The 14,793-nt window shown below is 42.6% G+C and overlaps 1 protein-coding gene and 1 long non-coding RNA gene across 2 annotated transcripts in view; one reads left to right on the forward strand and one right to left on the reverse strand.

Annotated features, from left to right (window-relative positions):
- TMC2 (transmembrane channel like 2) overlaps positions 1-14,714 on the reverse strand; it is a 31,307-nt gene extending 16,593 nt beyond the window's left edge. Inside the window, exons 1-10 of the mRNA XM_064416873.1 lie at positions 14,614-14,714; positions 12,343-12,694; positions 11,451-11,603; positions 9,169-9,259; positions 8,176-8,257; positions 7,779-7,885; positions 5,837-5,935; positions 2,462-2,604; positions 915-1,062; positions 289-477 (exon numbers count right to left, since the gene is read on the reverse strand). Coding sequence (XP_064272943.1) covers positions 289-477; positions 915-1,062; positions 2,462-2,604; positions 5,837-5,935; positions 7,779-7,885; positions 8,176-8,257; positions 9,169-9,259; positions 11,451-11,603; positions 12,343-12,694; positions 14,614-14,713 — 1,464 coding nt within the window. The 5' untranslated portion in view covers position 14,714. The remainder of the gene's footprint in view (positions 1-288; positions 478-914; positions 1,063-2,461; positions 2,605-5,836; positions 5,936-7,778; positions 7,886-8,175; positions 8,258-9,168; positions 9,260-11,450; positions 11,604-12,342; positions 12,695-14,613) is intronic.
- Positions 13,206-14,793, forward strand: part of LOC135298866 (uncharacterized) — a 107,634-nt gene continuing 106,046 nt past the window's right edge. The window contains exon 1 of the long non-coding RNA XR_010360931.1: positions 13,206-13,565. This is a non-coding gene — a long non-coding RNA (uncharacterized LOC135298866). The remainder of the gene's footprint in view (positions 13,566-14,793) is intronic.

Consider the following 14,793-nt stretch of genomic DNA (forward strand, 5'->3'; position numbering starts at 1 on the left):
GATGCAGCTTGATTCATTGGTGTTGGAAACGCTGAAAAGCCATTGACTTTCTTAGTGATTTATTGTAAGAATATTTTCCCTTCTCTGCAGGAGTTGTTAATTTGCCCTAGGAACTTTCAGTGAGATCAATGTGCATTGCAGCTACAGCAAGTGCAAAGGTACTGAAGGGGACTCCTGGGCCCTGATAGGGAATCCCCTGCCTTGGATGCTGTCCTCAACCTGGCAATTAATTTGCTGATGTCCAAAGCAAATTATCCCAGCTGAAAACTGGAAACAAAGATTCCTTACCTCATTTCTTTCATACCACCCAACGTTTTGCATTTTGGAAAATGTCTGGGAGCGTTTCACCACAAAATAAATGAGGTAGCCACTCCCACACAAGCAGCATATGATGAGGACATTGGCCAAAACCCGCAGGAACCTCCTCAGGTGGATGTTCTCATCCTTGTTGCTTTCTTGCTCATCTACAATAGACTCCTGAAAAAAAACCAGGAGGGATGCTTAAGAAATTGGGGTGGTTATCTTCCACCGCCAAGCATAAGGAGACATCACAAGGTTTTTCACCCTATGAAATGCAATCTTCTGCTAATCTGGCTATATCCAGCTTGGTGGTTTTGGTTAAATTCAAGCTAAGCTCCATAGAGGCATCCTGGTTTGACTGAAAGATATCAAATGGCAAAGAGCCTGAGATATCCCAGGGGAACTGCACTCTAAATTAATAAAAATTCTTTTAAAGGCCAGAAAAAGGGGAGTTAGGGGAAGTGGGTCACAGAAGCTGGAGCTACCATGGATCAGCACCATGCCCTGTTCCTTTGGACAGATGCTGAGTAGGTATCCAGATTTCCCCTGAATTCTCTGCCATTGGTAGGTGCTGGCAGTGTCTCCAGGAGCAGACAGAGGACAGTTAGGTTTACCTTGAAGCTGGTGGTGATGGATGCAAACTTGTTGTCTGCTGTCTCTGGGTTGCCAATGAGGTAATCCCAGCTGGTGAACATTTTCCAGCTGAAAATGAAGTTGCCATCATCCCCATCTGCCGTGCTTTCATTGGCATTGCGAGCCATCCTGCGTAAGGATGTGAGCAGTCACAAGGTCAGATAGTGTTCCACAGAGCACCACGTGCTCTTCAGCTTTGCATAGCTTGGGTAAGGTGGAGTGGAGAAACCATTCGTGGGGCTTGGGAATGACTAAAATGTGCCACTGGACTTTAGGTCTAAGGAGGACTGAACTGTCAAATGGCAGGGCTACGCAGGCTTTCTATTAAAAATAGTGATGCAGAGAAAAACCAGCATAGGTGATCAAGGAGATTAAGGATTGCTTTGTCCAGCTGGTGCCTGAAGAAAGTCTATTTACATGCTTCTGGGTCCTAGGCTGTGGTATATGGTTATGGCTACCTTTAGTTAGTTATATTTAGTCAAAACTCCCATGTCCTGTCCAACACACTGCAGCACAAAGGTTTAGTGAGACTTCACTTGCTGCACAATGCTGGAGCCAAAGAGCTTGCAGGAAGTCATGCAGGGAGAGAGAAAGGATTATTCTTGTTAATCAGTATAGGAGCTTCTGTTGTTTCCTCTCGATTATTTGATCCCTGAAATCCTTCTGTAAGTCCCCCTAGAGTTCCTAGCACTAGTCCCTCAAGGAAGGCAAGACAACAGATGCTGCAATTTCATGGCAAATGTACAGCAAATCCCCATGTCCCACTCCAGCCAAAGGCTCAAGCAGCTCTTTCTGCTGCACAGCAATATGGCCTGTTTCAGGAAGTGATACAAATCCGTGGGCTTATCCTTTCTTCCAAAGAAAGGAAGAACTTTTCATGGCATGTCCTTCAGGCAGAGATAGAGGGGCTTATTTCTTTATTTTTAACTTTGCAGAGACTATTACAGCACTGATAAGTGCTTTGGCTGCATCCTCAGTGCCCTGAGGATGCTGTGGGAGCCTCACTGAGACTGGGAACAGTGCACAAGAGACACAGAAACTGTGGCCCCTTTTAAACTCCACTGATTCTTTCAGGGACTCAACAAACACAGTCTGGTAGCACTTGGCTCTTTTCTGCAACCCTTGCACTGTCTGTGGGGCCCATGTTTTCTTTCAGAAATGTTTATTTTGCAATGAAAGCATGCAAAATGAAACCTTTGAAATTTACTGCAAGTAAAATTCTCCTTCATTTACAAAATCTACCTGTTTGGTGGCCCTGTAGTCATGTTGGAAAAAGGGTTAAAGAGATGTGGAGGGGAGGAGAAAGAAGAAGATGGCTGGAGTAGGAAGGGTTCAAAATAGTGCACATGAGTGCACGGATGAGGCAGGGGAGTGCCTAGGTGCCCTCTGCCCACCTGGTGAGGGATGAAAACAGCAGGCACACACCCCCCTTTCCCCACATTCCCCCAGCCAAGGCTGGACCAAGTCTGGGTGCTGTGAGACACATCTGGGTGGATTTTGCAGGAGGTGCAATGTCGGCTGCACTTACGATCTTATAACAACCATCAGGCTGTAGCCAAACACGCTGATCCCAACCATGAAATATGCCATTGGCAGCCTGTATTTCAACCAGCCAATTGTCCTCTGGTTGTTGTAGTAGCCATAAAAGAGCGCTGAGTATTTGATGTAGCCCTGCAGGTAAAGCAAAAGAAATCCTGTGTAAGCTGTGCAGCTTCTTTTCTGCAGGAAGGGGGTTTCTAGAGAAAATGGAAAATTTAAAACAAGGAAAATCAACGTGGAAATGTTTTTAGGGTCTCCTTCTTGTCTGTTTGCTGCCCTGACACCTTTGAGAGCCATATTCTTAAGAGTTTATCTTCCTAAGAGAAGTAAGATGAGGGAGACCATGTTAGAGCATAATGGCTTAAAACTAAAATGTGGTTTTGATTTGTCACTGTTTCATCACTCCCAGAAAAACATCCTTATTGCTCTTTGTGGCTGCAGCCCACCTGCTTCTCTAAGCCAATAATCAAACACTCAGATCTTGTATAACAGCAGTAGCAAAGGGCCTTCCTACCATGATATGAAACTTTTCCTTTCAGGTAGGAGGCAGCTGATGCTCAGTGCCTTGCAGATTTAGTTCCTTTTACTGGTTGCCACCTGCAGAGCAAATATAACTAAAGAGTGAAATCAAAGCATTACTTTCCTGTGGAAAGCAGAGCTCAGACACAATATCAACCATGTTGTCTCAAGTAGATCTATTTTTTGCTGTGCAATCTGTTAGGCATTCAACGAGCGTGCAGATCACCTAATCCGCATTAGCAATCTCTCCCTGGTTTTCTGCCATATCTCATCCACGTTGATGTGTATCACTGCACATTGTACTTCTCTGTTTTTTGCCCCTTGTCTTTCAGCTCCTAAGTTAAGTGTACTTAATCAGTCTGGCCATGATAGTTGAGAAAGCTCCCCTCTGATCAAGCCTTTGGAAAGACAGGACTTGAAGCTCGCATCAGAGCCTGAGTAATGGATCTTGTCTAGAGATATTGAAGGGTTTGCATGTGAAGGGGCTTCTGGAGGCTGTCTAGCCAAGCCCCCCGCTCAAAGCAGAGACAATTGCAAAAGCAAGTGTTGTGGCTCAGGGCTATGTCCAGCTGAGCTTTGAAAATCTCCAAGGACAGAGCTCCCACAACCTTTCTGGGCCTTTCTTCCAGCGTTTGACCACCTTCACTTGATCAATCAAACTAAGCTCCCCCAAAAACTCTTGACCTTTTATCCCTAATCCAATAAAAAGCTTTGGTGGCCCCAGGTGCCATGGAAGCTGCATTTTTGCCCTGCACAAAGCGCTGTGCCACAAGTCCAGGCCCACTCTGTGTGTGTTTCTACCAGTGCAGCAAACCTGTGGCTGGCACACCACAGCACAGCTGCTTGGGGCTCGTAGCCTGTTTCACACAATGCCTGCTGGGGAGGTGTGGTGGAAGAAAGCCTTGTAAGATATAATGTCCCTGGAAGGTGCTAGTGAAGTTTGCTTCTCAAGCTGTAATTCCAAACCTTTGTCTTCTTGATTTATCAGATGCCAAGGACTGAAAAATGAGTTTCTCTGCTCACATCATCCAGTATGCTCTTTAAACTCCATTTGTGAGACACAGTGTCTGGTGTCCAAGTGAGATTTATTCCTTTCTACTCCTCTAGAAATCTGTGATGTGACCTCCTTCCTGCCAAAGCATACATTTCCCAGCTCCTCTCTCCTGAAAGGAATTTTTCAGGGTAACAGTATTGACTCTTCATTTGTGCCTCCTCTGATTTATATTCCCCTCCCTGCACCTCTCCTGTGGAGCATGCTGGAATAAGCCTCTATTCATTTTCAAAGGGCAAACCTCTGCACAGGGCTTCATTTGACATCTCCTGGCTGCAGAGGGGGTTGGTGTCCTGTGTTGCCCTGTAGCTGGAGATGCTTCTTGGGCTTGAATGATCGCTCCCTGATGTCAGACAGCAAGGGAACGGGTGCTGGATGGGGACCTGGACAGCAGAGGGGCTCAGAGGACCAACACCTCAGTGTCAGCAGGGGAATGTAGATGTGTGTACCAGGCCAGAGGCAGGAGACTGGCAGGTCACAGGAGTAAGCATTTCCTGGAAGCATAGAGCCTCATCCAGAGACAAGTTTCCTTACTGATAGGTCTATTACTTATAGTCTCCCAGAGAAAATCAGCAGCTGCATTTAATCAACACTTCTTCAGATTTTTTTTGTTTGTTTGTTTTGGGGTTTTGTTTTGCTTTTTATTCTTGTGGCTTAATGAGTCTAAATGCTGCTTCTTGTATTTTTACAGTGCACTGCTCAATTGAGTTTTTAATTCCTTACACTGCTATTAAAAATGTCCATAATTCACCTCTGAATTCTGGATTATGGCAGTGAAGGAAAGTGCTGGGAGAGGAAGATTTGAAAGGATCCTCAGCGGATTATGAGGCATAAATTAAGGCCTGGCCTTGGCAGGTTCCTGGACACCAGTCTTTGAAGACTTATTAATAGATTAGTTTAAATAATCTGTATTACAAGAAAGTAGCTTTTCTTTTTGTTTGGTTGTTTTTTATTTGGTTGGTTTGGTTTCTTTCTTTTTTCTTTTTTTTTTTTTTTAGCTAAGGAAATTGCAAAGGGGTTTATTACAGAAGGATTGTAACATGTGGTCCCGTGCTTGTAGCATGTGGGCCACTGCTGATAAAATTAAAAAAATATTTACAGAAGTAACTACTTTGAAAGTCAGATCCAAAGGCACTGGTTACATCTGAAAGTCTTCATCCCCTGCACATACCTTTTCTTGGGCTGTCACCTGAAAACACTTAATCCCTCTGGCTTAAATCTTCAAAGTAACTGAGGCGGGAGGTGAATTGGTATTGCAGGCAAGCAGCCAGAGATGGCTGGAAACTTGGGATTTTCCTTTGGGTGCCAGTCCTAAACTTTGGTTTGCACTTCAGGCTCATGTAAATATTTCAGGGGAACAGGGAGGGCATGCACATGGGGAGCCACCCCCTTCCCAACCCTTTCAGTGATCTGGCAAGGCTGCAGCTTGAAGTCTCTGTCTGGCTGCCTGGTTTGGAGCAGCTCCAGCCTCTCACCTGGGTGCTTGCTGCCTTCCCAGCTGGAAGCAAAATGGCTTTTGTGTCTGCACATGATGTACGCCAGGCAGCACATTTGTATGTGGAAGTGGTTCAAATCCATATGCAGGTGTCTGTACATGGATGTGCTGTTTTGGCCAGAAACCTCAGCATCCACAAAGATTTTGTTGCAACTAAAGACTTTGCACACTTCTTCTGGAAGAATTAGGTACTCCTCTGGTTTATCTTGGAACAAATTCATCCTTGTAGCACCACTAACTTCTGAAGGATTTTAGGAGTTATTAAAATGATCTTTTATGATTAACAATTGTGTGCTTACCTCAAAATCCCAAAGAACTGAAAAATCCATAGCTGTTGCTTGTTCAGCCCGAGGTACAGTTTTTCTTGGCAAACTCCCATATGGCATTCCCATCAGGACCTGGAGAACATTAACAGTGATACATGTATACTATAAAACACCCAAGAGTTTTTAACAGGTGGTTTTTTTTTTTCTTAATGAGTCTGTCTTGGTTTGCTTTTGGTTGGTTTTCCTTTTCTGTTGATTTTGATATTATGTTTTATATTATTTTTGATATTTATTTTGATTTTCTATATTTATTATATATTTAAAGCTAGAGCAGTAGTTTTAAAAAATTTTAGTTTATAATTATTTAGTATTAATTATATTTATTAATATTTTGTACTAAGTATATTTATTAATGTACAGTATTACATTTATTGTTTATACTTAGTATTAATTTCATGGAAATAACCAGAGGACTTCCTTTACCTGGACATATCCATTGCACAAGAAATATTTTTGGAGAAACTGTGTCCTCAATGAACATCTGCAGTTGAAATGTCCTTAGTTTAGCAAGGAGTTCTTTACTTGAACTTCATGGGTCTAATGCAGTAAAGGGATTAACTTCATCTATTTATGCAGAGCTACTCCTCTGAGAGAAGTCAAGAGCACTAGGTCAAGCTTGCAATATAATTTGTATTTTTCAGTCCTGAATTGAAAGATGTTCTCAAGGTGAGGTAAAGGGCAATCAGGTTTGGGAAAAAAATGTATTACAAAAAGATGCAAAGAATAGTTTTCATGGCACAGCCTGTCCTGATGGCACCATGCAAAACAGGTCTTGCAGCTGGAGCAGTAGTAGAAGTCCAGACAGAGAATGCCAAGGGCTATGGAGAATTATTATATTTACAAGCTGACTGCTGCCAATACCAAAATATCTCATTAGCATTCATAGCCTAGAAAGACATATCATCTATCACTTATTTTTTAGGGCTATCTAATTACACTCAAAATAATTTATGATTAAATGTTTATTGCCCAGCTACTCTCCCGTATCGTAACAGCTCAGTAGGCAGTGAGTAACAGTGTGCACACTTCAGAGAGGAGAGCTCCTGCCATATGCATAGTTCCTAACCAAACACATTTGTATTGTTCAGTGCTAATGGTTATGTCTCCTCGTCCTGGGGGGAAACTGAGCTTTCCCTTTCCATAGTGTGAGCAAGCACATTATGGAGAACAAAAGCACGGTCCTCTGGAGACATTCTGCAGTGCATTTTTGCTCCATAAAATTCTGCACTGAACAGAACAGATGCCACTGCCTGTGGATTGCACAGCCTTTAAATACTGTGCTGAGTAATTTAGCCAGAGCTGTAATGGCTACATTAAAAAATTCTTCAATAAACGATCATATAGAGTTGGCTATGAGATCCTTTTCATTCTCCAAGAAGAGTGAGAAATAGAAAAACTAAAAATAAAACAATTGCTTGTGAATCATATGAATTGGAAGTACAAGAAAGGGTTATTTCCCAAGCAAGTGTTAGTTGGCAAAGTGCTGGGAAGTTGTCTGTTCCCCAAGGGGCTGTGCCATGGCTGCTGACCCATGGTCATGCTCCCCAGGGGCCCAAAACTGAGGGTACTTAATTATTTTCAGAGCACAATTCATTTCCCGTGGCTCATGCAGATCAGATCTTATGCCTAGGATTGCAATGTCATGTTCTTCACTTTAGTCAAAATGTAAAACTAGCCTTGAATTAGATGGATTGTTGAGCCCCTGTTTCAGCTGCTGGATGGGCAGGATCTCTGATAGCATTTTATGTCTCCTGATATCAATCCGACTTCTGTGTCAGTAACTCTTTGTAAATAATCGTCCTCAGGCATTTCATTTATCTAAAGTGATGCCTGTTATAAGGTATTTGTCCTGTCAATGTCATGTTTGTGTCAAGCAAAGGCCAAGATATTACTGAAAGGAGAATTAAGCACTTACCTCTGGAATGATAACCAGTCCAAATATTAACCCAAAAAGGACAAGATTTACTCCATACATCCACCGCAGAAATATGAAGTAGGAAGCGACAGAGGAGCCAAAGTGACCTTAAAGCAGAAGACATTTCGTGGTTAGGAGTTTAGGAGGGTTAAAGCGTCCTCAGCAATCCTTTACCCTCAGGTCTCCCCTTGAGAGATTTCCCATGAGCCTCCCAAGTGTCCCCACAGCTGCTGGAGAGAGCAACACCTGGAGCTGCCAGGGCTGTGTGCTCCTTGTTTGGCATTGATGCCCGGGGTGAGTGGAGACTGAGGACCAGAAAGCTGGAACATTGTTTGTATGAAGACAAGGCAATCTTAGAAAATGTCCCCACTGCCACCACACAGCAACTTCAACTTACTCTCCACTTCCTTTATCTTCATCTCCCAGGGTATGCACTGAGTTTTAAAATTTTCAAAGTCTCTCTTAAATTTCACCCATTTCTGAAACAAGACAACATTGCAGTGAGCAGAGAGGTGTGAAGAGGGGGTCTGCTCTGAAGCAGGACTTTCTAATATCAGAGTTTGGTAGCATGGTTAGGTGTGGGTGTAAAGCCCAAAGTAGGAACTCTTGTCTGGATCTTATCTTTTGGACTATTTCAGAAACTCCCTTCAACCAAAAATCGCCCACACTCCCAAGTGTTCACATTTATGATTTGGGTTTTGACAGTTTTAAACTTTCCAGGCTTTTGGAAAGCTGCAGTTGTGCTATGGATTGATCAGATTATATAGAGGTAGGAAATTCAGACCTGCCTCTGGATTGAAATAATTGGTTCAGAAAAAACTCTGTCTAAAACAATAAAACACTGAGCTTGAATCTTTCCTCACAAGGCCAGCAGCTAAACTCCCATTGATTTCATAATCTCAGGTCTGGCTCTGTTTTGCATTTCTTAATATAATCTCCATGACAACATGCAACTTGGCTACCAACTTCAGTCTCAAAGCACAGCCATCCTTCTCCCTGTTATCTCCTCATCACTGGAGAAGATGAAATTTTACAGGACTAGGGGTAGGGCAAGAGTTTGGCAGGGTCTCTTTCCCCTTTAGGGATCTCTTTTCTCACATACCAAGGTTTTGGAGATTGCAGCCAGAAAGCCATGGTTTTCTCTGCTCCTGTAAACCCTCCCTTGCTTCTAGAAAGGTCATAATGAAGTTCAGGTTGGGGTGAATTTCCGCTTGTTCTTTCTCCAATAGTCATAAATTTGAAGCCAGCTGGTATTTTTTGAAGGTGGGCAGTAAGTTTTATTCTGACTTCCTTGTGCCTCTTTCACCAAATAGAGGTCAATAAACCTAAAAATGTGCTGAATACATAATTGAGTATCCAAGCCTTTCGCTGACATCACTGTAGCACTTACCTTCGCCATCATCATCTTATATGCATACAACTTTTTGCCCTTTCCTTTTCCCAGTGCTCCTTCAAACTTCTCTACAAAATCTTGTGCCTCCCTAATTGGAATATAAACAAGCAGGTTATTAAAACAGCACCTTTTCACCCCTGCCTGCACCAGTGGGATAAGCAACCATGCTGGCAGCAAGATGGGGACTTGGTGTCTCCCCCCACCTGCTCTCTTGCTGTGCCACGCAGAGCTCAGACACCCACACAGGACTGTCAGGTCCCCAAAGCACTCACATTCATATGGAAATGTTTTATATTAGCTTTAAGTATTGTTTGTGCCCCAAATCTTGCTCCACACTTCTCCCCAGGTGCAAACTAAAAGCCTGCCCATTTCTCTCACTGCAGAGCTCTCTCAGCCTGCATGCCTGTTATAATTTTTTTCTCCTGCTGCGTTGGTCAAGGAGAAAATAACATTGCCTAGTGAAACAAACTCCAAGGGGAGTTTCCTTTTATGAACACCTCCCAGGATAAATATCAGAGATGTGCAAACAGCCCAAGGGGATAATCTCAGTGCCAGAGGAATGAGTGTATGGTAGTCAGCAGTAAAATCAAGCTGCAAAATGAAACTAGTTTTACACTAGGATATCTAAGGGAAATACAGAGAAAATAGTCTAGGTAGATGCTGTTATGCTGAGTATGCTGAGCTTGTGAATAAAATTATATTGTATATTGGCATTGCCAATGAAAAGAGATTAAATTTCAGGAGCTGGGAGGTTTTATGCCATCCTAAACCTGTGGGAAAGATGGACTTCCACTTGTTGGAATAAATAGTTGGCTAGGTCTGCCTGTAACCTTGGAAAAATCACCAGTGACTTCATTTGCAAACCTAAAGTGAGATTTCCAGGTTTTAAACATATTGTTTCCCTCTCTTTGTGTTTTACACCTCTCATCTGTGCAATGGGGCTAATAATTTCTTCTCTCAGGGTTGAGTTCATGCAACCAAAAATATCTAGTGAATGTACAGTGTGCTGAGAGCCTTTCTGGAGACCCCTGCACAAGCAGTGCAACAATTTTGTTCAGGTTCATTAGTAGGTAGTGATGATTGCTATAGCTCAGAAATAAGATGAAAGTATGGAAGTACATTGTCTAACATGATCTTAAGTAGAATTTTAGTCAGCATCCTACACCACAGGGGAAAAAATTCATCAGAAATAACTCTGCTTTGCTCTTTTTTTTTTCTTTTCTTACAGAAATTTGGAATTTTAGAGCCATAAGGATTCATTTGTTATGAGCTCAGGCTCATAGCACATCTGTGAGGTGGAAAAGTTGCTTTAACACAGATTCCCTGTTATAGACCTTTACCCAGATTTTCAGAAGTAATTGGCAGAGTTCACAATTCCTGATTCTGATGGACGATGGAACAGGTCTTGGCCTTCAGGGCATAAAAGAGAGAAGCAAAGACACATGGTGGACGTCAGCTTTCATAGCACAGTCACTGCAGCTCTGAGCAACCTCTCAGCAAATACGAGCAGGGGCATCACCATTCCCCGTGGGACTGTGCCATGGCTTAACATAGCTTGGTTTTTAGTTAAAAGGAAAATGTATGCCTGCTTTGCAATGTTATTTTGAAATCTCTCCTGGTAGAAAGAGGTTTCAGAGGTTCCTTAAGCAGTAGAGCTGGGAGATGAATCATTGCCCTGACAGGAGAATGGTTTGTTATGAGCCACTCCCTGTCAGCCCGTGGGTTTTGATTTCCCTGGTCTGCTCTGCCCCACTGTCCCCCTTTGCCCAGCACTAAGGGGTCTCTGCTGCTGAGTTGTTCCCACCTTCATCAGGGGCTGTGTGGCAGATTTATCTTTACTCCATAAACCTCTGAAAATAACACAGCATTTTTTCCAAGAAGCCCCGTCTCAGGACTGTGCACTAACAGGGCACTGAGCTGCTCTGATTTCTGTCTGACAAAAGGCATGAATAAGCAAGCCAGGGTACGGAGTTTGCTTTAACAAGTAGCCTGACTGTAGTGAGTCATTTGGTTTTAAATACGAGGGTAGAATGTCCTGGCCATGGGTATCAGTTGAACAGATTTGCACTTTGTCTGTTCTTTGGTTACAGAGGCTGAAAATCAGATTGCAAGTTTTGACTCTGATCATTTCTGACAGGCTGGCCAGTTTCTGCCACTCACTTTTTCTGATACTATGGTATTACAGCAGCAGCAAATATGTAATTTCAAGGAAAGAAAAAGTGCATCTCATAACAGTCAGCAGAGACCTCAGGAATGGGGTTTCCCATTTTGATGGGTACCTGAGCACCGAGAGCTTCTTCACCATCCTCCAGGGCTTGTTCCTCATGGTGGAAATCAGTTTTTTCTTTTGCTCCACCTGCTCCTTCAGCATTGCCAGCTCTTCCTCTGACAGTGACTCCTCATCAGATGAGTTGGATGAAGCAGAAGAAGTACTGGAAGACACACAAAATAAAGGACACAGAGAAACTCACAGGGGTTAGAGGGAAGGCCTTGCTTGGGGTAGGCAGACTGCTGCTGGCCATGAGGATTCCACTCTGCTGTGGGCACAGTGCCTCAACCTCCCCTGGCTCAGTGTGATCCCAGTGCCCATCGCACTCAGAGCAGGGCTGTTTCCAGCCAGGATAATGAGGAGCCATTTGTGCCCCACTACAGTTCACTCAGTGTCGTGCTTTGGGCCACATGTCAGCTACAGAACATTGCCTACAGCTATCAGGGCTACAGCTGGCTCTGGAAAAATGGTTTTCATGCCTTCATAAAAAAATGGGAGATGTGCAGAGAAGTCGAAGTTTGGGACAAGCAAGATTTGGAAGAGGAAGAGGCTTGAAAACGCGAGGAATACATCTTAACTGGAATGTTTCCATAGACCAACCAAAACAAGGTCTCCATGCCCAAATTTCTCAAGGTACCTTCTTTAGGCATACTTTTCCACCCCTGGTTGTAGGTACTAAGTCTCCACTACATGCATAGACCTGATCCTAGTTGAGAAATGATACTAACTTGGAAACAGTTTGGTTTTGTGACATTTTACACTGTTTTCCACTGTGTCTCTTTAAGGAGAGTGGGAACTTATTTGCGGTCTATTGGTTTTGCCATTCTGATCCATATGCCACTGGTATGTCAATGTCGCTGCCAGTCTGAACAAGGCACTGTAGTCAGGGATTGTTTAATTACCTGTTTTTCCTGCCTTTCTTCTGTTTATTCTCCCCCTCCTTCCCTCTCTTGGTTGTTTTCTTTTCTTTGTTTTCTGATTCCTTTTGATATTTATTAGGTGCCACTTTGCCTCTGTCTTTCTTCTGGCTTCCTTCCTCTCTTGCCTTTTTTCCATCTCTGTTTTTCCTTTGGTAATTTTTTCTCCTAGAAGCTGTGTTTTGTTGGCTGCCATTGTCTTCCTCTTTGCTCTCATCTTCTTCTTTGTCTTCTTTTTCTTCTTTGTCTTTCTCTTGCTTTTTGCTTTGAAGCCTGCTTGCTCTGCCAGTTTCCCTGAGGGGTTGTTTGTTAGTTTTCTTGTCCTTTACTTTATCTTCTGCAAGTGATAACAAACAATTACATTAGGAAATCCATGCTGGCAGAATAAAGATTCATCAGAAGAGCATGGGCAGGCAGGATACCTGATGAAAACCCTGGCAAATTCAAAGAGCAGGTGCCTGTTGATCTCGATGGGCTTTGTGTTATGCCCTGCCCAAGAACCAGGTGGAACTCTTTGGTTGTGCAACTCCCATTTAACAACAATTTAGCACATCAGTCACTTATATGTGACCATAAGAAAATTGAAAATTAGTTACAAATGCAAAAGCCCATCCATCAGACAGCACAGACAGATATCTCCCTGACCTGTAAACACACCAGAACAAAGGAAACAGAAATTGCAGTCTGTTACACAATGTGTAGTTTGCTTGTTGATGTGATGTCCTTGAAAGATGTTTACTTTTCAGGGCTGGGAATGGAGTTCTTCTATTTATAGAGAGAAAAGGCATAGCACAGGCAGTATCCGGTTTTCTTTCTCTCAGTTTTCTTTTATATTGGATGGTCTCTATTCAGAGAAGAAAAAGACCAGACAGTCTCTGAGGCACATTTCATTCTTACTGGCATTGCAAGCTAAAAACCTCCTCTTTCCAGAAGTCAGAAATGCTTCCAGCTTAAAGGATTGAAGTGGAGCATGATTTAATTGCAGAATTTTATGGAAAGGGGGGAAAAAAAAAATTTAATAGCCCCCATGTCTCTCCACCTCTTTCACTACCAAGCCTATTAAAATTAATAGTAAGTTTTCCAGAGTATTCTGGCTTCTTATTTTCCAAAATTTCTGTCTGATGAAAGTAACAAGTTGGAGATATTGTAATAGAAGAAGGAAATTGTGATGGAATGGGATCCAGAGTGTAAAATGAGGAGCCCAAAAGGTGAGAAAAATAGAAGCAAAAAAAAGAATTTGACTATTTGCATTTTTGGTTTGGCGAAAAGCTAGAAATTAATGACAAGCAAATAGTTTCTGGTTTTTAGTGGTAAAAAATTAGTAGGCAGTAGTTGTCACATTTGACACTGGAAATGAGAAGGAGCTTCCAATTAATTTCTCAGGAGGCATTATACAGGTTTCAGTTACCATGTAATGGTCCATCTAAACTGAATTTTGGTCAATCATCTAGATCAAAGGACCATCTGCTCTCTTTGGGAAAATGTTCATTTTGGACAGCCAACAATCTATGTTTTTTTTATGCGCAACCTCTCAAGTATTAGGTTAAATATGAAGCATTAATTTGTTACCTTTATCTTACTGCCTCTTTTTCCTATATAGAAAAAGTGGATATGATTAAAAAATATATAAGTTCCAGTAGTTTGCTGTTTGCTTTCTCATATGTCTGAGTAATACAGACAAAGTTGTGAACTGTTTTTGCAGTAACAGCTACATTTGTGTCACTCATCCAGTGCTGTTATGGTCTTAGCTCTCTCACTTGAGATATACTATACATGCAGAGTTAAAGGTGTCTTTAGTCCTGCCATGGGCTTTTCCTGATGTCCCTCACAGTCACAAGTCTCCCTTCAATCCATTTTCATCGTTATCTTCTTGTGGCCATGATTGATGAAGATCATTATGGTCTGAGTGAGCATTACAGGGAGAGCAAACAGGACCCCCAGTATAGGGCAAAGCAGCCCCAGCCCTGCACAGGGTGGTGCTTTACTGCAGTGTCTGATTTACTAGGGCTGACTCCTAAGGAGTGTGGACTCTGACAGCCTCCGACTCTGGGAACATGGATAAAAGAGGACAGACTGCTCAAGAATGGCGTTTACATATCACTGTTGTAAGCCAAACCTCGAGGGAAAAATCTGCTTGTTTGCAAGTAGCTCATGAAAGAGTTCGTATTGTAGAGCAAGTCATAAGTCAGAGAGAAAAAGAGAAGGTATCACCTCTTGTATTTCAAACAGGACCACATTTGTTAATCTCTACATTACCTTCACTCTCTGTGTCAGTTTCCACTTCTCCATCAAACTCTATTCCGGCTGCAAAACAAAGAACGAAGAGTAATTGCATTTGTTGCTGGAATTTGCACATGTGATGCTTGACACAGCTGACCCTTAAGTTCCAGCTGAGCTTGGCAGAATACTCTTTATTGATTATACATTATATTCATT

Source organism: Passer domesticus, chromosome 1, assembly GCF_036417665.1.
Source record: "Passer domesticus isolate bPasDom1 chromosome 1, bPasDom1.hap1, whole genome shotgun sequence".
In the NCBI taxonomy this organism is placed as follows: Eukaryota; Metazoa; Chordata; class Aves; order Passeriformes; family Passeridae; genus Passer; species Passer domesticus.